This window comes from Aspergillus puulaauensis, chromosome 3, assembly GCF_016861865.1.
Source record: "Aspergillus puulaauensis MK2 DNA, chromosome 3, nearly complete sequence".
NCBI lineage: Eukaryota > Fungi > Ascomycota > Eurotiomycetes > Eurotiales > Aspergillaceae > Aspergillus > Aspergillus puulaauensis.
In genome coordinates, this window is record NC_054859.1 from 2,836,416 (window position 1) to 2,861,223 (window position 24,808).

General features: G+C 50.6%; 11 protein-coding genes across 11 annotated transcripts; 8 read left to right on the forward strand and 3 right to left on the reverse strand.

Moving 5' to 3' along the window:
- Positions 1-121: 121 nt before the first annotated feature.
- On the forward strand, positions 122-982 carry APUU_31117S (alpha/beta hydrolase; the record flags this gene model as incomplete). Its single annotated transcript, XM_041702286.1, has 1 exon — positions 122-982. One exon carries the CDS (start codon positions 122-124, stop codon positions 980-982), a length of 861 nt encoding a protein of 286 aa, XP_041555086.1.
- A 221-nt stretch (positions 983-1,203) lies between these two features.
- Positions 1,204-2,897, reverse strand: APUU_31118A (proteasome regulatory particle lid subunit RPN5; the record flags this gene model as incomplete). Its single annotated transcript, XM_041702287.1, has 5 exons — positions 1,204-1,803; positions 1,862-2,350; positions 2,403-2,639; positions 2,701-2,757; positions 2,814-2,897. The coding sequence occupies 5 exons, from the start codon at positions 2,895-2,897 to the stop codon at positions 1,204-1,206; spliced, it is 1,467 nt and encodes a 488-aa protein (XP_041555087.1).
- Positions 2,898-3,910: 1,013 nt separating this feature from the next.
- On the forward strand, positions 3,911-5,652 carry APUU_31119S (putative siroheme synthase; the record flags this gene model as incomplete). Its single annotated transcript, XM_041702288.1, has 2 exons — positions 3,911-4,235; positions 4,289-5,652. The coding sequence occupies 2 exons, from the start codon at positions 3,911-3,913 to the stop codon at positions 5,650-5,652; spliced, it is 1,689 nt and encodes a 562-aa protein (XP_041555088.1).
- A 284-nt stretch (positions 5,653-5,936) lies between these two features.
- On the forward strand, positions 5,937-6,473 carry APUU_31120S (uncharacterized protein; the record flags this gene model as incomplete). Its single annotated transcript, XM_041702289.1, has 3 exons — positions 5,937-6,001; positions 6,090-6,171; positions 6,255-6,473. 3 exons carry the CDS (start codon positions 5,937-5,939, stop codon positions 6,471-6,473), a joined length of 366 nt encoding a protein of 121 aa, XP_041555089.1.
- Positions 6,474-6,965: 492 nt separating this feature from the next.
- On the forward strand, positions 6,966-7,790 carry APUU_31121S (2-deoxyribose-5-phosphate aldolase; the record flags this gene model as incomplete). The annotated part of the gene is made up of 1 exon (XM_041702290.1): positions 6,966-7,790. One exon carries the CDS (start codon positions 6,966-6,968, stop codon positions 7,788-7,790), a length of 825 nt encoding a protein of 274 aa, XP_041555090.1.
- A 609-nt stretch (positions 7,791-8,399) lies between these two features.
- Positions 8,400-10,156, reverse strand: IPI3 (putative ribosomal assembly complex component Ipi3; the record flags this gene model as incomplete). The annotated part of the gene is made up of 2 exons (XM_041702291.1): positions 8,400-9,755; positions 9,809-10,156. The coding sequence occupies 2 exons, from the start codon at positions 10,154-10,156 to the stop codon at positions 8,400-8,402; spliced, it is 1,704 nt and encodes a 567-aa protein (XP_041555091.1).
- A 1,016-nt stretch (positions 10,157-11,172) lies between these two features.
- On the forward strand, positions 11,173-13,242 carry APUU_31123S (uncharacterized protein; the record flags this gene model as incomplete). Its single annotated transcript, XM_041702292.1, has 2 exons — positions 11,173-12,258; positions 12,313-13,242. 2 exons carry the CDS (start codon positions 11,173-11,175, stop codon positions 13,240-13,242), a joined length of 2,016 nt encoding a protein of 671 aa, XP_041555092.1.
- A 526-nt stretch (positions 13,243-13,768) lies between these two features.
- Positions 13,769-15,016, forward strand: APUU_31124S (lipoate synthase; the record flags this gene model as incomplete). The annotated part of the gene is made up of 1 exon (XM_041702293.1): positions 13,769-15,016. The coding sequence occupies one exon, from the start codon at positions 13,769-13,771 to the stop codon at positions 15,014-15,016; it is 1,248 nt and encodes a 415-aa protein (XP_041555093.1).
- Positions 15,017-15,671: 655 nt separating this feature from the next.
- APUU_31125A (phosphoserine phosphatase SerB) lies at positions 15,672-17,224 on the reverse strand (the record flags this gene model as incomplete). The annotated part of the gene is made up of 3 exons (XM_041702294.1): positions 15,672-15,986; positions 16,075-16,332; positions 16,388-17,224. 3 exons carry the CDS (start codon positions 17,222-17,224, stop codon positions 15,672-15,674), a joined length of 1,410 nt encoding a protein of 469 aa, XP_041555094.1.
- Positions 17,225-18,232: 1,008 nt separating this feature from the next.
- On the forward strand, positions 18,233-19,220 carry met16 (phosphoadenylyl-sulfate reductase (thioredoxin); the record flags this gene model as incomplete). Its single annotated transcript, XM_041702295.1, has 2 exons — positions 18,233-18,413; positions 18,475-19,220. The coding sequence occupies 2 exons, from the start codon at positions 18,233-18,235 to the stop codon at positions 19,218-19,220; spliced, it is 927 nt and encodes a 308-aa protein (XP_041555095.1).
- A 3,253-nt stretch (positions 19,221-22,473) lies between these two features.
- sC (sulfate adenylyltransferase) lies at positions 22,474-24,774 on the forward strand (the record flags this gene model as incomplete). The annotated part of the gene is made up of 6 exons (XM_041702297.1): positions 22,474-22,642; positions 22,741-22,768; positions 22,920-23,102; positions 23,309-23,454; positions 23,519-23,588; positions 23,646-24,774. The coding sequence occupies 6 exons, from the start codon at positions 22,474-22,476 to the stop codon at positions 24,772-24,774; spliced, it is 1,725 nt and encodes a 574-aa protein (XP_041555096.1).
- Positions 24,775-24,808: the final 34 nt, after the last annotated feature.

Genomic DNA, 24,808 nt, shown 5'->3' on the forward strand with positions numbered 1-24,808 from the left:
CATCCGGCATCATCTACCCCAAGGCCCCTCACCGAAGCACTCTCTCTTTTTATTTACCCCTCGCTGCATTATCGCTTCTCAGTTTCCCTAGCAAGAGCACCTCTAATCGACTCCATCCAAAATGGCCACCCGCCCCCCGTTAAAGCTTCTCATGTTGCACGGCTACACCCAGTCCGGACCCCTCTTCCATGCCAAATCCCGCGCCCTGATAAAACACATCACCAAGGCATTCCCCCTCCACGAGATCGCCGCTATATATCCCACAGGCCCTTTACGCCTTAACCCCGCTGATATCCCCGGCTACACACCACAAGAGGGCTCTGGCTCCGGGACCAACGAAGACGACAGCGATATCGAATCATACGGGTGGTACAGACGCTCAAACACAGCAGAGCCACCACTCTATGTTGGTCTCGAGGATGGGCTTGATGTAATCGCGACGGTCCTCAGCGAGGAAGGCCCATTTGACGGTGTGATCGGGTTTTCCCAGGGCGCTGCGATGGCTGCGATGGTCGTTTCGCTACTGGAGGGGTCGAAGAGGAAGGATGCATTTGCGCGGTTTGCACCATCTTCTTCGTCCTCAGCGGGTGTTGAGGGGTTCAAATACCCGGAATCATTTGCGAAGTTGAATCATCCGGCGTTCAAGTTTGCGCTATGCTATAGTGGGTTTCGGTCTCCTGGGGATCGGTATAGAGCGTTTTATGAGAGCCCGCTGATCCAGACGCCTGTTTTGCATGTGCTTGGATCGTTGGATGCTGTGGTTGAAGAGAGTAGGAGTAGGGCGCTGATAGATGCTTGTGCTGGGGATCCAGAGGGGGAGGGGAAAGTGGTTTGGCATCCTGGTGGTCACTTTTTGCCGAGCCAGAGACCTTACTTGGACGCCGCGGTGAAGTTTATTAGGGAGTGTTTGGAAGGAGGGCAGGAGGGGGACAAGGATCAGGCGAAGGAGGAAGATGTTAACGATATGGACGTGCCTTTTTAAGAAGTTTCGTATTGATGGGTCCTCTTATATCTAGATTTGTTGGCGGCTTTGGCTTATACCTATAGAGCTTTTGGTTTTCTCAGATATACAGAGTATGGTTACGAAGTTACTTGCGCTTAGCAATTGAATATTAATCATGCGGATGATTTTCATTTCCACTATTGCGTAGTTGTACACCCGTTATATGCTACCGCCCCCTCACGTTCCTGATCGTTTGGGTATTAACGAGCCTTGGCCTTCTCTCGGGTTGGGAGGATGCGCGCCATCATCTCTTCCTTGGTGATGAGATGGTCAATACGCTCCAGGTGCCCTAGCAGATTCTTCATATCGCTGCTCCATTCGTTCAGCACGTCGTCTGCATCGCGGGGCTTGGCGAAGTTGACCAGTCGAGCAGGTCGGTCAATCTTCGCATAGATGGTCTTCGAGGTAACCAATTCACTGATGTACTTCTCGGTTTCATCCTCAGTCAGGTCCAGAAGCTGGGTCAGCCGTCCCATTTGGATACGGGTGTAATACTTCGCCACCACACGCACATTATGTTCAATGACGCGCTTGCGAAGGTCTTGCCACCTCTTGTATGGCTGATCTTCCGCGGACTGACTCGGCTTGGGTTTAAAGACGTCAGTACTGCATAGATGAGGACCGAACTGTTCCGCAACAATGGGCCAGCGCATGAGTTCGGGTACGGTAAACAGTTTTACCAGGCGAGCTTCGACAGCAACCGCGGAGAGTCTTGAGTCCTGTTGGATACGGTGCAATAGATCGGACTGTTCGTTGTCGTATGGCGACAGCACGATATAGTATACAATTCGCGCGAGAGCCTAAGCGATGGATCAGCATGTACTACTTAGATGGTTGACAGATAGCGGGCGAGCTCACCGCTTGGAGTTGTTCTGTGTTTTCTTGTACCGAATCCGTATCAAGAACCTCCCTGTAGTGCTTGCAAACATCCAGGTATTTGTAATCATGGTTGGCAAGAATAATCTGTTGTTCGTAGTAGCGAAGCTTCAGGTCCGTGACATCGTCATCCACCTCCATGGGAGGCTCGTCAGGTCCCCGGGTCTTCTCCCTTTCCTCAGCCTCCTTCTCGAGCTTCTCGATCTCCTCCGGGCTCTTCTTCGGCTTGCGGGCGAAATATCGTTTGTTGATTTTCCGACTCAAAACTGTCGCTTGTGTCCAATCACCACGTTCAATGCAGAGTGCGACTTGTTCGAGAATGAATTCGGTCTTCTCCCTTCTCGTCATCGACCCGAAAGTTTCAACTTGTAATTCGCAGAGAATGTCCGCGGCGGCGTTCAGATCACCCTGGGACTTTTTGATCTGAGACAAGATGCGTGTGACGCGAGCTCTTTCAACTTCGACAAAAATCTAGGAGGTACGTTAACTTGGGGGACGGGATAAAACCTGCCTATGCACTGACCTTTCCCTCCGTCACAGTTCGCAGGGTCTGGATAACCGATAGCTTGGTTTCCAGGTTCGGTGTATCATCCAAAAATTTCATCACCGTCTGCACCATCCTCGTGATGGCTTGCTTGAGCTGGCCATGTTTCTTCGAGAGGAGTAGGACTTGGTCGTTGAGGAGGTTCCAGTCACCGGAGTTCTTGCTGATTGTGACGATAGTAATGAGTATCCGAGATGTGGTGGCCAAATCGCTTGACTATGGGATTACGGCAATTAGAATACGACATTTATGTATCAGTGAGATGGGACTGTCATACCTGTCTGGCTTGTTTCTCCAACACTAGCAGCTTGTCGATCGCGCCCTGGACATCAGACTACCAAGCAGTTAGTACAGAGACCCCTTTGAGTAGACAGCATCGACAGCCTGTACCTTTGCTAGCTGCTCCGCCTCCGGAATCAGCTTGTCAGCATCCTTGGAGAAGTCCTTCTCCGGCTTAAAGAGTCCGTCGGACATGATGGTAATCGCTAATTTGTGGCGGTATCAGGAGCAAGAAATTCGAGGAAGCGAGATATGTATCGGGGAGTGAGAAAGAGAATATTAACCCGCCCAGGAATTTGTGGATGTGATATCCTGTGAGGTTGGAGAGATGATGAGATATGATTGCATCTGGAGCTTGCGGCGTCAGTCGAGCTGGCCGAAGCTCCACGTCACGTGATCCTGTTTCTGTCCAACTTCACCCTGTGTCAACCACTCATGTGTATATCTAGGGATCACTTTTGGAACTCTCAATCAAACCCTGGGGTATCACTGATTTTGTTTGTGCACTTCATATTGAATCTACTTCCTACGCCTTGTGGAGCAGCCAGTTTTACGTCGCGGTTTATGGCTGAACGGCCACGCGGCCGGGTGCTCTACAACAAATAGAAGCTCATTCTCCTGTACGCACTCTCCATTTATAGTTGAGCGACGCCTAAATTGTTCATGGAGCCCAAGCGGCGGCTTTATTGCCTACCTTATTCTCAACGGATTCGACCCTATATTAGAGCCTTACAGACAAGGCATCAAAGTTATATAAGCTGCAGCGATCACGCCATCGTTTTAACTGCTTTGGGCGGAAGAATGTATAAAATCTACAAGGACAAGGGAAAGGTCCGCACTGAATGGAGTCATTTTTTGTTGCATTCGATCTTCTGAACTTCTGAATGCTGATATCTCTTAATAGCCTACGATAGGCTTATCTACTGGTCATAATCGCGAATAACCATAATCGAAAACGTTTTCAAACCCTCCGTTATCTCGATTTGCCTCTCAGCCAATTGGCTTTGACCTATTTTATTTCCGCGGAGTACCTAGAAGTTGGCAGCCTTTTAAATACTCTATACTCGACGCCCTGCTTGACAAGAAGAACAGAGAAATCGCTAAAGGAGCCTGGCACTCTCACCACATTTGATCATCCCTCCCGATCTTCTCTTTTCGAACAATTCACCGGGGCCGTCAAGCCTGGTTTCGGGTGGTAGCTTTCCACCATGAAGGACGCATCGTCAGAGAGCCCAGCCCAAATCCCGCTGCTGGCTTCAATAAACGCGGACTCTCAGGTGCATTTAATTGTTGGGGCTAATCCTCTCGCTGCAGCCCGTTGCACCAAAAGTGTGCAAGCAGGCGCAAAACCAGTGGTCATTTCGCCTGGCTCAGAGAGCCTGCAATACACTTTAGCAGCACATATTGAAAATGGGACCGCAAAATGGATTCAAAGGGAATTTGAGGAAGGTGATTTAACGACCCTAGGGCGGGAAGAGATTGATCATGTCGTGGACATGGTCTTTGTCACCCTTGGTGGGAGTCATCCTCTGAGTATGTACCGTGCAATGTCATTTTATAGGGACCTTCTCTAACTTGACCTACAGGCTCTCATATCTCAAAACTATGCCGGCGCCTCAGGATTCCAGTGAATGTATCAGACGCTCCAGCTCTTTGCACCTTCAGCTTGCTGTCCACCTACTCCGATGGCCCGCTCCATGTCGGAATTACGACTTCCGGCCGGGGCTGCAAGCTAGGCTCACGACTGAAGAGGGAAATATCATCAGCACTTCCTCCCAACCTCGGGAGTGCCATAGACAGGCTGGGGACAGTCAGAAAGCGTCTCTGGGAAGAAGACTTTGCTGCGGGCCTGTGCGATGCGGCCTTTGATGTTGATGAGGACGACTCTACTGGACAAAGACACACTTTCAATAATTTAGTCACAAATGACGACGTTAATGCCGCAAAAACTCGCCGCATGCGCTGGTTATCCCAGATCTGTGAATATTGGCCACTTCGCAGGCTAGCTGCCATCAACGATTCGGACATCGATGGCATACTTCAAGAATATAGCTCAGGGAATACGAATATTTCTGACACGAATGGAACCCAGTTACCTGAGCGCAAGGGCAAAATTATTCTTGCTGGATCAGGACCAGGACACCCAGATTTACTCACTCGGGCAACATATAACGCCATTCAGTGCTCAGACATCATCCTGGCCGATAAACTTGTGCCGGCGCCGGTTTTAGAACTGATCCCGCGGCGAACAGAGGTTCACATTGCCCGAAAATTTCCAGGAAATGCTGACCAAGCTCAAGAGGAGTTTCTCCGCATGGGCTTGGATGCACTTCAAAAAGGTCACCAGGTACTACGTCTCAAACAAGGTGACCCGTATCTTTATGGGCGAGGAGGAGAAGAACTTGGATTTTTCCGCGCCCAAGGCTTTACGCCTGTTGTATTACCTGGCATCACCAGTGCACTGAGCGCCCCACTGTTTGCAGAGATCCCTGCAACCCACAGAGGAGTATCTGACCAGGTCTTGGTATGCACAGGTACTGGAAGGAAAGGTGCAGCACCAGAACCTCCAACTTATGTGCCAACACAGACAGTAGTCTTTTTGATGGCATTGCATCGACTTTCCGCCCTTATAGACTCTCTAACAAAATCATTTGTGGAAGAAGACTGTCTTCCGCGCTCGCGAACACTCTGGCCAGTAGAAACACCTTGCGCCATTATCGAACGTGCTTCCTGCAGCGATCAGCGAGTGATTCGTTCTACGCTAGAGCATGTCTGCCAAGCATTCGAGGCTGAGGGATCACGGCCACCTGGCTTACTTGTAGTTGGGGCGAGCTGCCACGTTCTTCACAAGCCGAGTGATGGTCAGCAATGGATTGTTGAAGATGGTTTCCGGGATTTGGATGAGTTGCGAGGCACGATCGAAGGACCGAAGATCAACGAAACGGCTTAAATTCATGATGGCATGTTAGCAGGCGGAACGGCGTTTATGATACCCATATAGATCTGTCTAGAATTAGAAAATTCATGTCCAACTTATTTCTGCTCATGCTAATTAGGTGGTATATGTCTTATTCTATTCACTGTACCTTCCGTATGATAGCATCCTAAGTAGGAATAGGAACTAAAGTCACGGGCCCGCCAGCGCCAAGCCTGGCGCCTTTCTGTCATCTCCTCCAACTTGCATCTTCGCCACCGATTAATCCATCACCACTCCATCGCGACTGCATATTTGTCATGGCATCGTCGAAAGCATCCTCAAAGCCCGGCGTCTATTTACACAATGGGCAGATCCTCCAATCGTAAGTAAAGAGCTGCATCGCAAGCCCCCCGCAGTGATGCTCTTTCCTACCAGCGCCGATCACTAATGATATCGTCTCTTATCCACAGTCCTCCGGTTTCCGTCCAGATAAGACGTTTTATGGAGAATATCTATCTGTTCCTTGGGCTCTACTTTACGAGCTTTTTCGCGGTATGTTTGCCTGAACGGTCTTCCTCGACTCATTTCATACCTTCCACCCTTTCTCGACGTCGTTGCTGACAGTTCGATCCCAGCTTGACCCCTACGAGGCTGCCCAGAACTCATCTTTCAACGTCACAAGAGCTGGAAACAAGGACAATACTAGGTCTCGCTGGAATGGATTAGGGGGCCCGCGAGGAGGCGGTGGTGGAGGAGGTGGCCCCGGCGGCGGCGGCGGATTTGGATCGTTTGGTTCAGGAAAGTTTGGAAAGGTGGATGACATTCAAGGCTCCTGCAAAGGATCATGCTGCTGAGAAGCGAATACCGGCCGGGCGAGCAAGATACCTATGGCGTTCGGTACTTTTACGCAAACCAGAGGAAACGGCCCGCGTAGCTTTCATCGTTGATGGAGGAAAGACCAAAACATAATTAATACCCAATTGATATACAAGTTGCCTAAGTGATATACAACAGCTGTGAGTAGAATCAGCTGCCATTCGAAGAATTCTTACATTTTCCTGCTGTTGTACACCTGAATTATCGACTTGTCGGCCGCAGCTTGTATGGCCCATAATGTAGATATCTGTTTCCAGTTTTCCTTTTGTCCAAACTATTACCGAGGTTACTGCAAGCCTTGCCAATAACCTGAGCAGTATCATTCCCCATGTATCCTGTTAAGGCAGTATCCGAATGCAAAAAACCGTCTAGATCTAGACATCACGTGGGGTTACTCCACATTCTCCGCATGAAGAGGGGCATGGCCTGTCTAGATTTGTGTTCTCGACGTTTTGTTTACTTTCTCGAAGATGCTTGAGAAAATAGTCGATCTCACTATGTCTGTCCCCAAGAACAACTCGGAGTGGGAAACCCTAATATCCACAATCCAAAGCTCGCTATCAAACGTTTCAGAGCAACAAGCCACACCACCTGCGAAAGTCAATCGCACCATCGATCACACCCAGTTAGCACTAGCAGCAACAGAAGAACAAATCAACGAACTATGCGACCAGGCTTCGAAGTACCAATTCGCAACAGTATGTGTCCGTTTAAGCCATGTTGAACAGGCAGTGAAGAAGCTGCGCCAGGCACCCGATGTAGGCGTCGCCTGCGTTGTCGGCTTCCACGAAGGAATGTATGAGACTTCAGAGAAAGAAAACGAGGCACGGAAAGCTGTCGAACTAGGAGCTTCTGAGCTCGATATGGTTCTCAAGTATCCGCTGGTCAAGACAAAGCAGTACATGGATGTTTATGAGGATATCCTTGGTGTGCGCAACGCCGCTCCGGCGCCCATTGGGTTGAAGGTTATTCTAGAGACATCGCAGTTGACTCGGGATGAGATAATTGCTGGGTCTGTTGTCTCCTGCTTGGCTGGGGCGGATTTCATCAAGACGAGTACTGGGTTCAATGGGGCGGGTGCTTCGGTGGAGAATGTGGCCTTGATGTACGAGACGGCAAAGGTTGTGGGTAAGGGGACGAAGATTAAGGCGAGTGGCGGTGTACGCTCTGCAGCAGATTGTATCAAGATGTTGGAAGCTGGGGCAGAGCGCATTGGGACGAGCTCAGGAGTCAAGATTGTGCTGGAGTTGGAAGGTGAGGTGCAAGAGCAGGGGGGTGCGAGCGGTGGGTATTGAGAACTGATATCATTCTCTCAACTTTGATATTGTAACCCCTGCTGCATAAAGCGGCTCGAGACAGTAGCAATTGAGTGCTCCACGCCATGTATACCATTCTAGTTAAAATTCAACAGCGGCCGAGTTCACAAGATGCTCGAGTGCTTTACCCGCATGCCAATAGTACGGAGTATAGCCATTGGGCGTGTCCCTTAATTAAAGACACTATAACGTGTTTGGAATTTGTAGACGGGATAACTAAAGACACGTTAAGCGGAACTTGTTGCTCTCTAATATTGAGATGTCACTTTACGCCGGCTTGGTTGATATAGGGATCCAGGAATGAAGGGAGCCGTAAAGTAAGTGAACGCAGTAAGTATAGCAATTGATTAGAATTGCTGCACACCACATTGCCTTATTATTCACCGTGTATATGCTAGGTAGCCCAATCATATTTGGAGCTCTATACTCAATCCAAACTTTTAAACCCATTGCGCCGTGGAATGTTACCCATGCCCTACGTATCGTGCTTCGGAGACCGTTGAAACATGCCAGTCGTTCCTAATTGTATGAAAAATTCAGAAACGTGAAGGAAATAACGGACGTCGAATGATGTAACGGAGAGAAGTGTCATTGTTCGTCACTGCTTTGATCATCGGTGCCACTCGTTTCAGAGTCCTCGACTTCCATTCGGCGAAGTACAGAATCACCGTTCTTCCCCTTTTTCTCCGCCGCAAACCAGGATTCCCGACGTCGAGTTGCCTTTTCCTCCTTTCGTGCCTGCCGCCGGACCTTCTCCCGATGTGAATGCTCCTGTTTCCCATTGAGCTCGCTGATATAGTCGTGAAGATTAACAATTTCTGAGCGGAGTTGTGTAATTTCATCAGTAGTGGATTGTCGGGCTGTATCGCTGGCAGAAGCTTTTTGCTTCAAAGTAGCGATCTCGCTTCCTAGAGAGGCGATTTGGGAATCTTTCGCAGGGTTATCAACATCCATTGCGGCGTAGGGGGCTGATACTGCATTCGATTCTGGTTGACCCATAGCAGCGAGCTCAGCTAGGCCTCGTTCGAGCATAGATGTGGGGAATGAAGAGTGAGAAAAGGCGTCCATAAACCAGTCTGACCCTGCAGGTGTTTCTAATGAATGTAGCAAATGTGTGCTGAACTCGTAGTCCGCGGGGACAGTGCCTGCGGCTTGGGCGTTTTCTGAAAGGGCATGATCGTATCTTGGCTTGACTATAGTATGTGCTACTCGCTTTAGATTGGTAGCCTGCTGGTACAAACCATCGAGAGGCAGCATAACAATGTTCGTGGCCGGATGTGTCAAGTCTGCTATTATTGAGGCGTATTTCCGTCTTCCAACATTCCAGGAGTAAACCTTGCCATTTTCGTGACTCGATAACAGGGTCATGCCATCATAAGAAAGAGTCAGGGCATGTGCTGCGCCGCTATCAGCGGAAGGTGGCAGCCAGCGTTCCTCTGAAGATACCTGCGCCGGGGTTGCCTGCAGTGAGGGATTATAAAGAGCATGTTGGGTAGGCTGGTCCTTATAAAAGTCTACCGACTGGACGCTTCCATCCTCATAACCCACATAGAGTGCTCTATCAACAGGGTCGAGGGCAAGGGAAGCCGCACTAGACGGTAAAAGGAAGTTCCGGAGAACATGACCGGTTTTATAGTCCCAGGCGATAGCAGTATTATCTTGGGCAGCAGAAACAGCGATATTGTATTTGCTAGTGCTGTGGCCCACCACAATTGCACTAACGCCTGCGCGGTGATTCGAGAACGTGCGGATAGGCGAGTTCGGGGGTTGTCGGTCGCGGCCTAATGGAGGTTTTGTGAAAGACAGGAGGTCTACTAATGACCAAACATGGATGCTGGCATCCGACGAACCGGAGAGGATGAAGTTCGAGCTGGAATCGACCACCACGGTGGTAACGGGGCGTAAATGCGACGCCGTGGTAGCAACTTGACGCCCGGTGCAAACCTTTGTCGAATACCGTCAGTCCTATTCATACAAAACCGATTGGATTCACGTACCTCCCACAAAATCAGGCGGCCACCCTCTGTGCCCAAAACCACGATATCGCCATTCTTGGATCCTGCAACGGCAATGCTGCGGATGCGCTCTGGAAATGGAACAGTAGCTTCTTGATTACCCTTTTCCCTGCTATATACATGCACAATTGCCTTTTCTGATTGCGCAGCAAATACGTGCGACACACTCACAGCCAAACAATTTGGCGCAGTCGAGCTCTTCTTGAAGGTGGACCGTAGGGTAGATGACGGCTGAAACTCATGAAGACAAATTCCGACATCCCTCAGGGACGCGGAGACAGGCGTTTTCGCGGACGCCAAGGTCGACGCGACAAAGCTTTCTGAGAGCATGGGGAGCTTTATAGGATTCAAGTCAGTCGTTTCGCAGAACGTTCCTCGATCTTGTTCGGCCCATATCTTTTTTTTTTTGCTCTGCGATAAGACTGTTTGCAATGTTTGTATCTGGTCACGTGGTAATCCCTTTTGGGCCAATAAATGGATTCAATTGACTTCATCAGATCAACATCAACCCTGGGGAAGGGAAAGACCCTGAATCCCTGAACTCCTTCATTTTCAAAGTGCTAATCCTATTCGGCTAGGTTGGTTATACCATGCAAAACATTGCTGAAGCTGGCTTGCTCTGCTACAAACGATGGCCGGCCTTCATGAAGAACTCGGCTCTGGTTGAGCAATTGGGCGCCTCTTGGAGGAATTCAAGCTCTTAAAGAGCTGAGGCCCAATTTGTAGCCGCCACATCTCGGTTGGAATTCTTGCACATGCTCCTGGGTTGAATCGCCCTGCCTAAGCATGGGCACTATGCAAGTGCACCCACAACAACCGACGCAAGGGGCTCTAGCTAGGGGCTGCAACTTTTGATTGCCCGGCGCAACAGCTTGATTTAATCGAGACACCGTGACGTCCATCCAATGTCCCCTCTAGGGGTCTCCCCTTCTGATTCGCGCACATCCTGCGTGTCTCATTCCTTCTGTGATGATGACGCTATGCAAGGCCCTGAGAGGCCCATCACCCACGTTTCTATGTGGCTTTCTGTCCAATGATCTAGACTTGCCTCTGTCTGGAATGCAAGGACGGTGGGTAGCGGCCCTTTACACTCTGATCGTGTTCCAAAATTCCTCTGGAAGGGGGCGATTAGCATGCCCAATGTCTGGCGTTCTGTCACCGCAAGGTGGCCAAGGGATGTTTGGCAATTTGAACCACTCAGTAGTATAAGGTCTCTTCCACCGCATCTACGCCCGTACTGGCTCGGAATTCTTCATTTTGATTTCCGCCCTATCTTCCACCCATACTACGTGGTCGACAGGCGAACTTTATATTTCTAATATCATTGACTCTTTACTGTATTCGCCATGTCCTTTCCGGACTACGAAACTGCCGGCTGGCACCCTAGGCATGCTCATAGCCATCAACGCCATCATACCGTGACCGCGAGTCCAGTCCCGACATATGTAAACAGGAGCGTTCCAACTTATAGTCTAGCAGGCCAGGAACAGGTATCTCATCCTAGTAACCTAGCTTCTCCGCGATATTCCCCGAATGTTCAACCATGGAAGAGGCAGCAGCCACAGAACTCTCTCTCCTTCATCCGATCAACATCTCCGCGTGCCCAGCAGTCAGAGTATACCGTATCGCAGCCAAGACGTTCAGCAGACCGCGGAACGGCCCCTATTTCGCCTTTTCGATCGGTGCGCAAGATGAAAGAACCTTTCCAACTTCGTCTCCCAGCATCCCCTTCTTTTGAGAATGGTTCAGCTTCTACTAGAGAGTCCCCGACGATTTCACGACCTCCTGAAATTCGGACACTGCGAGCCTGGCGATCAGACCAGAACCTCACGGCCTCAACCCTAGAGACATTCGGGCTACTCCCGAGTCCTCCATTATCTGACACTCAACGCTCCCAGGCTTCGCCAGCATCTACATACTTCTCTTCGAAACCAGGATCTGAAATCGAGAACGATCGAGAAGCAGAGGACTGTACCTGCCACCATAAAACAGCTTCCTGTCAACGCTGCACTCCTCAGACGCCTGCAACCGATGTATCCGTTCAAGAGTGCTCGAGTGAGGCGACCAATGTACACATGGCACACTCCAACCTTGTGAAACAATGTGAGTTGGGCAATGGGCAGTTCAATTCTACAACAACGGATTCAGGATGTATGTCACCCCCTGCAACCTGCTCGGACGCAGACTCGGTAGGGTTGAGAAACGTTTCTGGGTCATCTTCGAGGGCAGAGCGGAGTAGGTCTGGCACAGTCTCGAGTGAGGGTAGTTGGGTCCCAAGCAGTCTCTCATATTGCGAGACATGGCTCCAGGGAGCTCCAATGGAGTCGGTGGAGAACGAAGCTGGCAAATCCAAGGTTTCCAATCGAAGGAAGTTTCAAATTGTTCAAAAGAGCCCGTTTGTTCCGGACTGGAATCGTGAACAAGGTGATGCGGTATGTCCAACCTGTCTTCAGTGGAAACCTTGAGCGTACTAATTCCCATGCCAGATGCTCGCGGTAAAAAGCAAAACAAAGCCTAAGTTGGTTGATATCTCTCGACAGTCGTCTCCAGCAATGAGCTACTCGCTCCCTACTCCGACGAATACCATACCCGCCACACCCGATCACAGTCTGCCGGAGGTTTCGGCCTTTAGTCCTGACACGCCACTAGAAATGTCTGACAGTGGATATTCCACACATAGTTCCACTTACTCTTCAAAGGGAGGTGGCGATGATAAAGAAGATGAATATACAGACTCGAGCTCGGTCGCTTCAGAAGCTGCCAGTGAAACCATCACCTGTGACCAAACACGAGCAAATAGGGACAGCTCGGAGGCAAATCCAAATCCATATCCTCCACATAAATCTGTTCCGTCACCGCGAATACATGCGTCTTCCGACGCCTCGTCGACAAGGTCCGACAAAGAAGAACTAGAGAAGTGGTGGGATCATGAGTGGACGATCGACCAGCTAGAACACTCAGTCAAAGACTTCCCGCAAAACATGCTCCACCTAACATCTCCGGTTATTATGTTCCTGCGTCAAAATCACGAACGGGCCCTACTACGCCCTTTCCGTCAAATATTCCCCGACGCCCCTCAATCACTTCTCGATTCCCTCTGTGCCGTTTTGATTGCGAAAAATTATCTACTTTCTTTGCCATCGCTCTGCCGAAGAACCCTTAATGGGCCGCCTCGCGTACAGGTTTCAAAGCTAGACACGGTGCCGGAGAAGGCTACCTCAATTCTTGGGATAAAGTTTGCACAAGCTCCACCTTTGCGTATCCGGGACGAGGTGCTTGGATCTCGAAGCACCAAACTTAACCTAGATCTCGATCGAATTGTGAATAACCTTCTATTTACACTTCGAGGTCCCCCTGATGAGGCCCTCAAGTCGTCCGTGCTAGTTCTAATACAGGTCCTGGAGACCAAAGGATAGACAAACATTCGTTAACACCTTTCCTTCCTCTACCAGGAACCCACTATCCTTTCATTTTCATTTTCCCTTTCTTCCCTATATCAAAGCGATCCTCTGTGTCTTGATTAGAGTTCCTACCATTCTTTCAGCATTTTCATATTTCTATATCTACCCCATTGCATAATCTAGCTCTCTCCACCTCTTTCCTGATGTTATTCCCTTTTTTGCACCCACTGACTGCTGAGTGGTATTCTAAGTTGGGTACGACACCCACGGTGTTTAATATGTAATTATTCACACCCATCAATATTTGGTATTTAAAATCAATGATATACTGATACCCAATCACATCAATTTCATATCGTATTACTTGCTTTGTAGAACATAACAGTCCTACTAAACCACTAGCTTGACTGGGGGTAAATTTGCTGCCTGAGGCATGATTATATAATACGGACTCGGCGGGCTTTCATCATCGGCGACGGTTTCCCGCGGAATTCAAACTTCTCGCAAACAACACCACCACCCTCTTGTTGCAGTTATCACCATGGCTGCTGCGACAAATCGCTTTAGAGCTCTGTGCTATTCCTCAAGGGCCGCGGTCCCTCAATCAGGGAGCGTTCCTTACCTCAGCTATCGTGGTTACGCAACTACAGATCCCTCGTCCGCCACCGGCGGAGCTTCGACAGCAACTGCGAGGAAACGGACAACATTCACGGACAAGCTAAATACCGGTCCCTCGTTTACAGACTTTGTTGGTGGCGGAAGCGATAATGCTACCCTTGATCCCTCTGAAGCGTACGCTCTCAAAACCGCTCTCGTCGGACCAGCCGGCCGCAAGAAGGAAATGACCCGGTTACCGTCGTGGCTGAAAACACCGATTCCCGATTCAAAGAACTACCAGCGCCTTAAGAAAGATCTCCGAGGTCTCAATCTGCACACCGTGTGCGAGGAGGCGCGATGCCCGAATATCTCCGACTGCTGGGGCGGCGGCGACAAGTCCTCCGCTACTGCAACGATCATGCTTATGGGTGATACGTGCACGCGAGGTTGCCGGTTTTGCAGCGTGAAGACTTCGCGTGCCCCGCCACCGCTTGACCCTCACGAGCCGGAAAATACAGCGGAGGCCATCTCTAGATGGGGATTGGGGTATGTTGTCTTGACAACTGTCGACCGCGATGATCTTGTCGATGGTGGTGCCCGCCACTTCGCTGAGACGGTGATCAAGATTAAACAGAAGGCCCCCAACATCTTGGTGGAGTGCTTGACTGGTGACTATCGTGGGGATGCGGAGATGGTTGCCATTATGGCTCGGTCTGGCTTGGATGTGTACGCCCACAACGTTGAGACTGTTGAAGCCTTGACGCCATTCGTCCGTGATCGCCGAGCCACGTTCCAGCAATCAATTCGTGTCTTAGACGCCGCTAAGAAGGCCAAGCCATCACTCATCACAAAAACGTCGCTCATGCTGGGTCTTGGAGAGACCGAAGAGCAGCTCTGGGATGCGTTGCGCCAGCTGCGAGCTGTCAACGTTGACGTCGTCACGTTTGGTCAGTATATGCGCCCAACAAAGCGTCATATGGCCGTGCATGAATACGTGACCCCAGCCCAATTCGAACTCTGGCGCCAACGTGCTCTCGACATGGGTTTCCTCTACTGTGCGTCCGGCCCTCTGGTTCGGAGTAGCTACAAGGCTGGAGAGGCTTTTATCGAGAACGTCCTGAAAAAGAGACAAGCTGGGAATCCCGAGGGGGCTGTCAGCGATAACACCGTCTCAGCTGACGAAGCGCGGTAGTCAATTTTCTATTTCATTCATTCAACATATTTTGGCGCATGGTTAGAGCAATTATCGGTTTACATTTGAGAGAATTTTTTTGTCATTTAAGGCGTCTTGTAATGGTTCAAAATAATTGTATCATGGACATATGATGGTATGGTTCAACACGAGTTCTTCCAAGGAATTCCGAATATCAGTATTATAGACCTATAAATAAGCTGCAATAATAGTCTACAAAGGCTTTCCCTTTACCCGTCGTCTAGATCTATTGCGTCAAAACAGCTTTGATACCTGATATTCTGGCACGGCGTGATGATTTCGGTTCGTTCGTTCTTCATGTATAGATCATCATGGTATTCATTCGACTATATCACATATATACGCCCACCCTCACCAGTCCCAATTGCACCTACATTTAGCTTATGCCGAATTTCATGTTTGCACACCATTGTAAACATGATGCGGTCGTGGCCCGTAAATCCAAGAAGAAAAAGGCGGTGCCCCGCAAGACTCTGCAGGAATCGTGAGTTAAGAGATCGTGAAAACTTAGTAGGACCCGCTGGCAAGTCAGAAAGAAAGTAAGAGACCTGCTCCTGACAAGATAAGAAATAATGTTGAATAACGAGTTCTAGCCAGCCTCCAGAAGTCTCAAAGCCCGTTCTCTATGTGAGAGTTACGCAGTGAGCTCCTGAATGTCCTCATCGTTCAAACCAAGAAGATAAAGAACGTCAACTAGGCTTTCGCCGTTGATTCGCGTTGGGGCTTCGAGTTGCACCATGCTCTTGGCTCGATACGCAACTCCGAGCCCAGCAGCATGAAGCATAAGCAAGTCATTAGCACCGTCACCAACGGCAACGGTTTGCGCAATTTCAATCCCGTTATCCGCAGCAATAGACTGAAGCAGGCTGCGTTTCTGATTCGCGTCTATGATCGGGTATGTTGGGACGAGTTTACCCGTCAAGGTTTGCGACGTCGGGTCAACCTCAAGCTGTGGACGGCAGATATTAGTAAAATGAATACTCTACGAAGACGGATGAATACTTGGAAGGGTCGGCTAAGAGAGAGTTGAAACGTACGTGATTGGCAAAGGCGTAATCAATGCCTAGCTCACCAGCCAACCATTCTGCAAGTGGTTGGAATCCTCCACTCAGAACGGCCAACTTACAGCCAAGCCTTTTGAGGGCTTTGCACACTTCCCTAGCACCAGGGGAAATGGTGAGTACTGACTTCAGTTTCTCGAAAACATCCGCAGGCACTCCCTTTAGCAGGCTGACGCGTTCCCTCAGCGACGCCGCGAAGTCAAGCTCACCATTCATTGCGCGTTCGGTGATTTCCTGCCACTGAATGTTAGGATCACGTACCAAAACAAACACATAGCAGAGCACTAACGGAAACTTCTTTCTCAACGCCTATAAATTTAGCGATCTCGTCGATCACCTCATTTCTGATCAAAGTGCTGTCCATGTCGAAAATAACCAAGCGCTTGTGCCTGCGGAAAGCACTCTCCTTCTGCAGAACAACCTCCACATTCCATTCTCTTTCGAATCTCCATATACTCTCGTGTTTACGGAGGTCAGCGAAGCTGAGATAATCCGGGTTTGGAGGAGGCGAAAAAGTGACCTCCACAACGCGCGGTTGCTCATGCGTATCCAGACAGCGGTGCGATGTGGTCATGCGCTGGTACGGAATAGGGAGTGATTCGATGATTTGGAGGAAATTGGTCAAGCACAGCTGTGACACATATGGGCCGTATAGATGATCCAGAGGCTCAGGTTCCGGCGCGGGGGGCTCGCGGGGAATTTTCTCCATGTCGATGGTTGGGGCCGAACCCACAGGTACCATGGGGTGAGGAAGTTTATCTCCAGGTCGAGGGTTAGGCGAGGAATCGGGATGTAGATGCGGGTGCACCGGCTCGGAAGACTTGTAGAATATAGTTGCGACCAGTTTCGGAGTCCCTCGAGGGAGCACGCCCTCTCGGTGATGGAAGATACTGTGGATGATGCCACTATCGGTCACCTTCTTTGGATCCGGAGAAATGGGATTCGAGTTGCGCGCAATCGCCCCGGGACGCTGCTCATTAGCGTTTCCGAGCACATTGCTTATTGTCTGAGTATAGGAAGCCGGTGGTTTGTACTGCTGGTGGTCGTGGATGAAGGAGCCACTGGAGAAGTCCTGTCGCAAAACAGGGCGGGCAGGACGAGCTCCCGCGGGGTTGGGCGTTGACATGTCGGAGGTGTACGAAGGGTGCGTGCGGGGGGGGACAGTCTGAGGGTCAGAGACAGATCACAAAGGTCGGCAGGGATCAACAGCACCCGCCCGTGGGGAGAGATTTTCCCTTGGTAGCGCGAGAATGGGATGCAGAAGTCGGAAAAGGCTTTGATTAGTTACATAAGTCTCAACTTTCCTCCAGATCTCGAACGGCCGCACCGATCGCGGGCACGTGACTCAGACTGCCTCAGGCTGCCAGGCACGGTCGCCAAAGTTGGAATCGTTAAGGCCTCAGTTCAAGTGGGAAGTTCTCAACGGGTAGCGCTGACAAGACCCGGACTACGCATCCATGATGACATCTCTGGATGACACAAGGAAGATGAGCAAGAGCTCCCATCCTTACTAATCCCTTGTGTATGACCTGTTTGCAAATGTTCTTGCTCTTGCGTCACGGATAGCTAATATGCCTCCCCAGGCTTGCCTCCGAGACACGGAGGACGGTGTACATTACTGCGTTATCCCCGCAGTGGGAAAGCAACCGATTTCTAATCCCTTGCGGTAGCTGCATGAGCCCTACTTTCTCCGAGGACAGTTCTCCATGGTTCCAGGAGCACGTCAGAATGGGTGGATTTATCATCAACCCTGCCAAAATCCGATGGCAGAATATGGCTCCGGGTGGCGGGAGAGACCTGATGCGCAAGTATTGCGTGATTTCTCCAGAGGATTAGAAGATCAAAATTTTCACCTTGAATCCCGATATGGCAGGCGGTTACTGGCGATGTCGTGCTCGCGAACGGCAGAATCAGTCGGCATGTACGGAGTATGAGGGACCAGGGCTATGAAAAGGCGCTCCCATTGCCGATGATGTCGTGATTGCCCCTGTCCGCTCTCCTTCTATATCAAATGAGCCATTGTCTCTCTTCTCGGTTCCTACACTACTCAACTTCCCCCCCGCCAGTCACACATCGTCCTCTACTAGGCCCTTTACGACCACATACACCTTCCTCTAGGGCTGTATAAGACGCAATGCCAGCTAAGATGCATTCCAACTACCCCTCCGACACCGAGACTGCCGACTTGAGAGACTCTACTACGGAGTCAGGCTATGTCAGTGGTGGCTCAAGCGAAGAATATCTACCAGAGATAGTCTTCACCAAGCCCCATCTTCAATTTCTCAACCGACAGCTCCAATTCCTCGAACCTCAAGGTTGGTGCCCTCATTCTGCCCCACTGGTCTTATCCTAGTCAATGTCTAACTTGATCTTCAGATGTCCTGAGATGGTGTGTTACGTCTCTGCCTCACCTGTTCCAAACCACTGCGTTTGGGCTTACAGGTTTGGTGATCATGGACATGCTATCCAAACTGGAAATCCCCCGCCCTCAGATGGTCAACCTCATCTTCCTCGACACTCTCCACCATTTCCCAGAAACACTCCAGCTTGTCGACAACATCCGCAAGAAGTACCCGCTACAGTACATCCATGTCTACAAGCCTGAGGGTGCTGAGACCGAAGCTGAATTTGCCAAGAAGCACGGTGACAGTCTCTGGGAAAAGGACGACCAGCTTTATGACTGGGTTGCAAAGGTCGAGCCTGCCCAACGTGCCTACCGTGAACTCAACGTCCACGCTGTCTTGACGGGACGTCGGCGCAGCCAAGGAGGCAAGCGTGGTGATATGGACATCATTGAGGTCGACGAGGCCGGTCTCATCAAACTTAACCCTCTTGCCAACTGGACTTTCGACCAGGTGAAGCAGTATGTCCAGGACAATGATGTTCCTTACAACGTGCTTCTGGACAGGGGCTACAAGAGTATTGGTGACTACCACTCTACATCCCCCGTCAAGGAGAACGAAGACGAGCGTTCCGGCCGCTGGAAGGGCCAGGCAAAGACTGAGTGCGGTATCCACAACCCTCGATCCAAGTATGCCCAGTACTTGATGGACATGGAACGCAAGCGACAAGAGGAAGCTCTATCTCAAGCATTTCAAAGCCAGATCACATCCGCTCAATGAGCATGGGTCCTAGGTCTACTCTATATTGCATTACTCTGGCGTTCACAGATTGGCGTTTTCATATCCAGCGAGTTCATACCGGTCTTTGTCTTGGTTCTAATCGGCGCGACTACGGAAATAATGTCGGCAAGATTTTTATTTTTTTTAATTGTTTTGGTCTCGGGGAGTATCTGATAATTTGGCGAAGCAAAAGCGTCTTCGTGCCAATTCCTCTTCCATACGGAAGTTTGTACAGAAGGATTTGGCAGGGTCACTGTATAAATCAGCGACCCATTTTAATGAATAACATGATAGAAATGATACCTTTTAGAAACTCAAAATTCAATACTTCAAGAATCATCTGTGTTCTCTTCATCTCTTTCGTAAAGCATGCTGCATAGCTACATATTGATTGTGTGCGCTCGTCAAAGTAAGTGGGGCAGGCAATATACCATTCTGACGAAGAATTCGACGCCTGGGATCCAAATCCCGCAGACCATCACACTTCCATTCACTGGAAAGGGAAGGCAAAAAGGCAAACGCCTGCACTTAGGCCCATCCCACCCCTCCATGCCGCTTTCGACCCTTGAACCCTGGACAGGAGGACTGGCATCCGGAACCAATGAACAGGGCATTGGACCTCGGCCAATTCTGGGTAGTAAGGTAATACTCCAATCCATACTAATATTCTCGTGGGGTAAAGGAACTTCTCTTCCCTTGCAGGGAAAGGGAATTGGGATCGAAGGGTGGTAACTGTTTGGTGGGCCCTTCTCCCAATCGCGCCTTGCGTTCTCCATAACCCCTCATATCTAACGCTGTAGCCTAGAACACCGCTTGTCTTTGCATCCAGCGCTCGCCATCCGTCGTCGACGTAGAACCCGTATCATAGAAAGAGGAGAGCACGCCAGACGTTAGATAAATGTCGTGATGGACGGTTTGGGTTCCGTGTTTCTCCGCAGGAGGCATGGGTGACTTCAGCCTGACAGCCTGACCGGGCATAAGGCGACTGACCGCCAAATTCGTAAGACTGGGCAGAGTTGTCGTGATCGATTGGAAATCGATCAGCTGGTCTTGGCTTTAAGATTGGGCTCTTAGGGCTGAAGGGACCTAGGCTAAAGGGTTTAACGTTGGAACTTGGAAGGTGTGATTTGGTGTGGGATTGCACCATCGATGCCCGCATGGATCAGAACCGCGGGGCGGGAGGGACCCTGTCAATCTAATCTTATCTGATCTTATCTCTTGGCAAGATCCGGTCAAGGTTCCTGGAGCCTTTCGTATATTCTATCAGAAGACCACCGTTAGAATTGGGTTTAATTGTTCAGGCACATAATTTCAGCTTTACAGATCCCAGCCCGGTGGTGTTTTCCTGGTCTCATGCGCTATGATAAGCTTCCAACCCTGAGGTGGCCTTGGAACGGTCGCATGCCCAGAAGGCGTCGGGTACAAACAGTCACATTCGACCAGGTTCGAAGCACATTTACCTATTATTTCAAAATACATACTACCACTTCCCTAGCAAGTAGATCTAGGTGTTGCGCAGTGGATCAAACGGCACATTCAGACATAGTGTTCTTCGCATCATTCGCCGTATTAAGCGAGGTCTTGGGAGAGGTATAGTAAAAGCGCATGTTTACAGCGTGCAACAGCCTCAAAAGACTCAAGATAAACATTCACCGTAATCTACTATCACTATTATTGAATTTCGGGTAAGAAGCAAGCCCTCATGTGGAGTAGACGAAGTCGCAGACATCCAAGGCTTCTACACCGTAGGCCGGGTGCCACTCCTTTTTCGACCCGGGGTTTATTCCGCCAGACTGCCAGAGGACAGTTGTTAAATTGTATGGTTGTATCGGCGCACGGCTCTATTTAAATTAGGAGTGCAATTGCCAAGACCCGGAGGTCGCGGTATCTTGATTGTATCTCCTTCTCACGTACTCTGCAACGTAATGGGTGGGTCGATATGCACAACTCGTGGCTCTGCTGAGGACGTTGATTGTCAGGGGAAGTTGGGGAACTCACGTACTTGGTTGATATTCAGGGACAAGACCATGAAGATCGCACGAGCAGCCTGTCAGTAAGCCCAGCAATAATCATAACGCCAAACTCAGAAGGACATGCAAGCTGCAAGGCGATCAGTGATCTGCCATACTTCTATGGAAACAGGCGAAGAGTGGTGGAAGAGTGGCTGCGAGATCGGCGCGGGCAGCCAGTTCGCTAGACCCGATCGGGGACAATTAATCACGCAAGCCGTGTGGAGAATGTCGTGATTGCGACCGGCAACCGCTGCCCGCATGGCCTTAGTTTCCGCTGTCGAACTCGCCCTGTTTCATAATCGTCACAAGCTTCTGCACATATCGATAATAAGCCCCCCCACTGCTTCGAAGCCTCGTAGAATTGCTTTTTCGCCTTCAGATGCCTTGGAGGCTTGGAGGACTAAGAAAACAAGGTGCAGGTGCACACGAGGGACTGGCAATTTATCATCACAGCCCCGACCCCGCCATTCCCTGCACTGACGTTCGAGGCCTCGAGCATGGAAGGATTCCGCCGAGCCATTGCGGCGCTAAAAAAAATGTCGTCTCGAATTCCCGATCATGTATCAAATCGTCGTCGCTGACGACGATGTCATGGACAAATTGATGATAGTCTCAACCCCTGAAAATCATGATTTCAAAAGGCCACGGAGGTGTACAGTCTGAGCTCCTGGAAATGAATATCTGGTGAAAATTCCAGTGGTTGGTCTTCTCACTGGCCGGGAATAGTCCGCGAAGACTTGGAAGCTGTTTATTGCGAACCCTAGGAAAAATCCTGAAGGACTCGCCTCCTGGGTAAACACGACTCATTACGTATGCTGTTGACGAGTATCGCCCATGATTGGAACTCTGAATTCACTCTTGTTTCGTCTGCAATTGTAGTCAGGGTAACATCGAGGATGAAAGGATGAAAGGATAGATGAACAGGATGTTAGAATAACCTCTTGTATACGTAGACGACGCCCGTCCCCCCACACTAAAATCTATCCCGACAGTTTCTTATTTGACTGGACCAGTCAATCGTTCTCCTGAGTCAAGAGAAAGCACCAATCTCTGGTTCCGTACGTTGCAGGCTCTGCCAGCTCTGGGCCCTCTGCTCCATCTTTTTTAACTGCCGGTTCCCCTTCCACTTGTTCATTTTCTCGTCGCCTCCCCCTCTCTTCCTTTCCTCCCATCTTTCTCATATTCCCCTGCTCACTCTTCGCCGTTCCATTGTCAGTTCTTGAAAGCACAGCTCATTCAGAATGGCCAACTCTCCCCACGGTGGTGTCCTGAAGGACCTCGTCGCCCGCGATGCTCCCCGCCACGACCAGCTCGAGGCCGAGGCCGCAACCCTCCCCTCCATTACCCTCTCCGAGCGCCAGCTGTGCGATCTCGAATTGATCATGAATGGTGGCTTCAGTCCTCTTGAGGGTGCGTTTACCATTGCTTAATTTTTCCAAATTTATGGCCCGCCACTTCGCTGGCCGCTTTTTAAAAATTCCAAGCATTTACTGACTGATGCGGCGTAGGTTTCTTGAACCAAAAGGACTACGATGGGTACGCTTCCCCTCCACATACCCAGCACAATTCGCCCGTCCCACGCTGCGCGGGGTCGTTTTCGAAAAGAATTCACTGCAAACATAATGCAACTCGCAAAGAAATATTCGCAAATAGGTAGAATGTTTCGCTAATGGTGGGGCTTTCTTAGTGTCGTCGCTGAATCTCGTCTCGCCGATGGCAACCTTTTTTCTATGCCCATCACTCTCGATTCTTCCAAGGAAGCAATTGACCAGGCAGGACTCAAGGCTGGATCTCGTGTCACCCTGCGCGACCCTCGTGACGACCGTAATCTCGCCATTCTCACAATTGACGACATCTACCAGCCCGATAAGTGAGTCCCCATGCATCCCGTTGGTTCTTGGCCAATGCCACTGCCCTTGGCCGCTTGGCGCCTATGCAGCTTGCGCAATTTTCTTGGCTCTCCAGCTGTTAAAAGCCCGGGGGTGGGATAATTGAATTGGCCGAGGGCATGGCATATGCGCCGTGGACTTGAAATATTTAAACAGGGCAATTTCCTAACATTACCGACTACTCTAGGGCGAAGGAAGCCAAGCTCGTCTTTGGTGGTGACCCAGAGCACCCCGCTGTCAAGTACCTGAACACCAAGGTTGAGGACTACTACATCGGTGGAAAGCTTGAGGCGGTCAACAAGCTGAACCACTACGACTATGTCGGCCTCCGCTGTACGCCCAGCTTACCCCTCCGCCGAGAATAACGCCAGGAAGACAAAAGCTGACGCAATTTTAGACACTCCCGCGGAACTGCGTATCCACTTTGACAAGCTCGGCTGGACCCGAGTTGTCGCTTTCCAGACTAGGTTTGTTTTGACTCTTAAGAAATTGAGGACTTGGATGGTTTAACTAACTTTCCTCAGAAACCCTATGCACAGAGCCCACCGTGAATTGACCGTCCGTGCCGCTCGCGCCCGTCAGGCCAATGTTCTCATTCACCCCGTTGTTGGTCTCACCAAGCCCGGTGACATTGACCACTTTACCCGTGTCCGCGCCTACCAGGCTCTTCTTCCCCGCTACCCCAACGGCATGGCCGTCCTAGGTCTCCTTCCCCTCGCTATGCGTATGGGTGGTCCCCGTGAGGCTATCTGGCACGCTATCATCCGTAAGAATCACGGTGCCACCCACTTCATTGTTGGTCGTGACCACGCCGGTCCTGGTAAGAACTCCAAGGGTGAGGAGTTCTACGGCCCTTACGATGCCCAGCACGCCGTTGAGAAGTATCGCGCCGAGCTTGGTATCGAAGTCGTCGAGTTCCAGCAAGTCACCTATCTCCCCGACACCGATGAGTACATGCCCCGCGACGAGGTCCCCGCTGGTACCAAGACCCTCGACATCTCCGGAACTGAGCTCCGCAACCGTCTCCGCACCGGTGCCCACATCCCGGAGTGGTTCTCTTACCCCGAGGTTGTCAAGATTCTGCGCGAATCTAGCCCTCCCCGTGCCCTTCAGGGTTTCACCATTTTCCTTACTGGTTACATGAACTCCGGAAAGGATGCCATCGCTCGTGCTCTCCAGGTCACTCTCAACCAGCAGGGTGGACGCTCCGTCACTCTTCTCCTTGGTGACACCGTCCGTCACGAGCTCTCCTCTGAGCTTGGCTTCAGCGCCGAGGACCGCCACACCAACATCCAGCGCATCGCATTCGTTGCCGGTGAGCTGACCCGCGCTGGTGCCGCCGTCATCGCCGCCCCCATTGCTCCCTACGAGCACTCCCGAAAGGCCGCTCGTGATGCCGTCCAGGGCACTGGCGGCTCTTTCTTCCTCGTCCACGTCAACACCCCCATCGAGTACTGCGAGTCGACCGACAAGCGCGGTATCTACGAGAAGGCCCGCCGCGGAGAGATCAAGGGATTCACCGGTGTCGATGATCCCTATGAGACTCCCAACAACGCCGACCTTGTTGTCGACGTCTCCAAGCAGAGCGTTCGCTCCATTGTGCACGAGATTGTCCTCGTGCTCGAGAGTGAAGGTTACTTCGAGCGTCTGTAGATGACAACAGTGCGTTTGAAACGAGATGATCTGC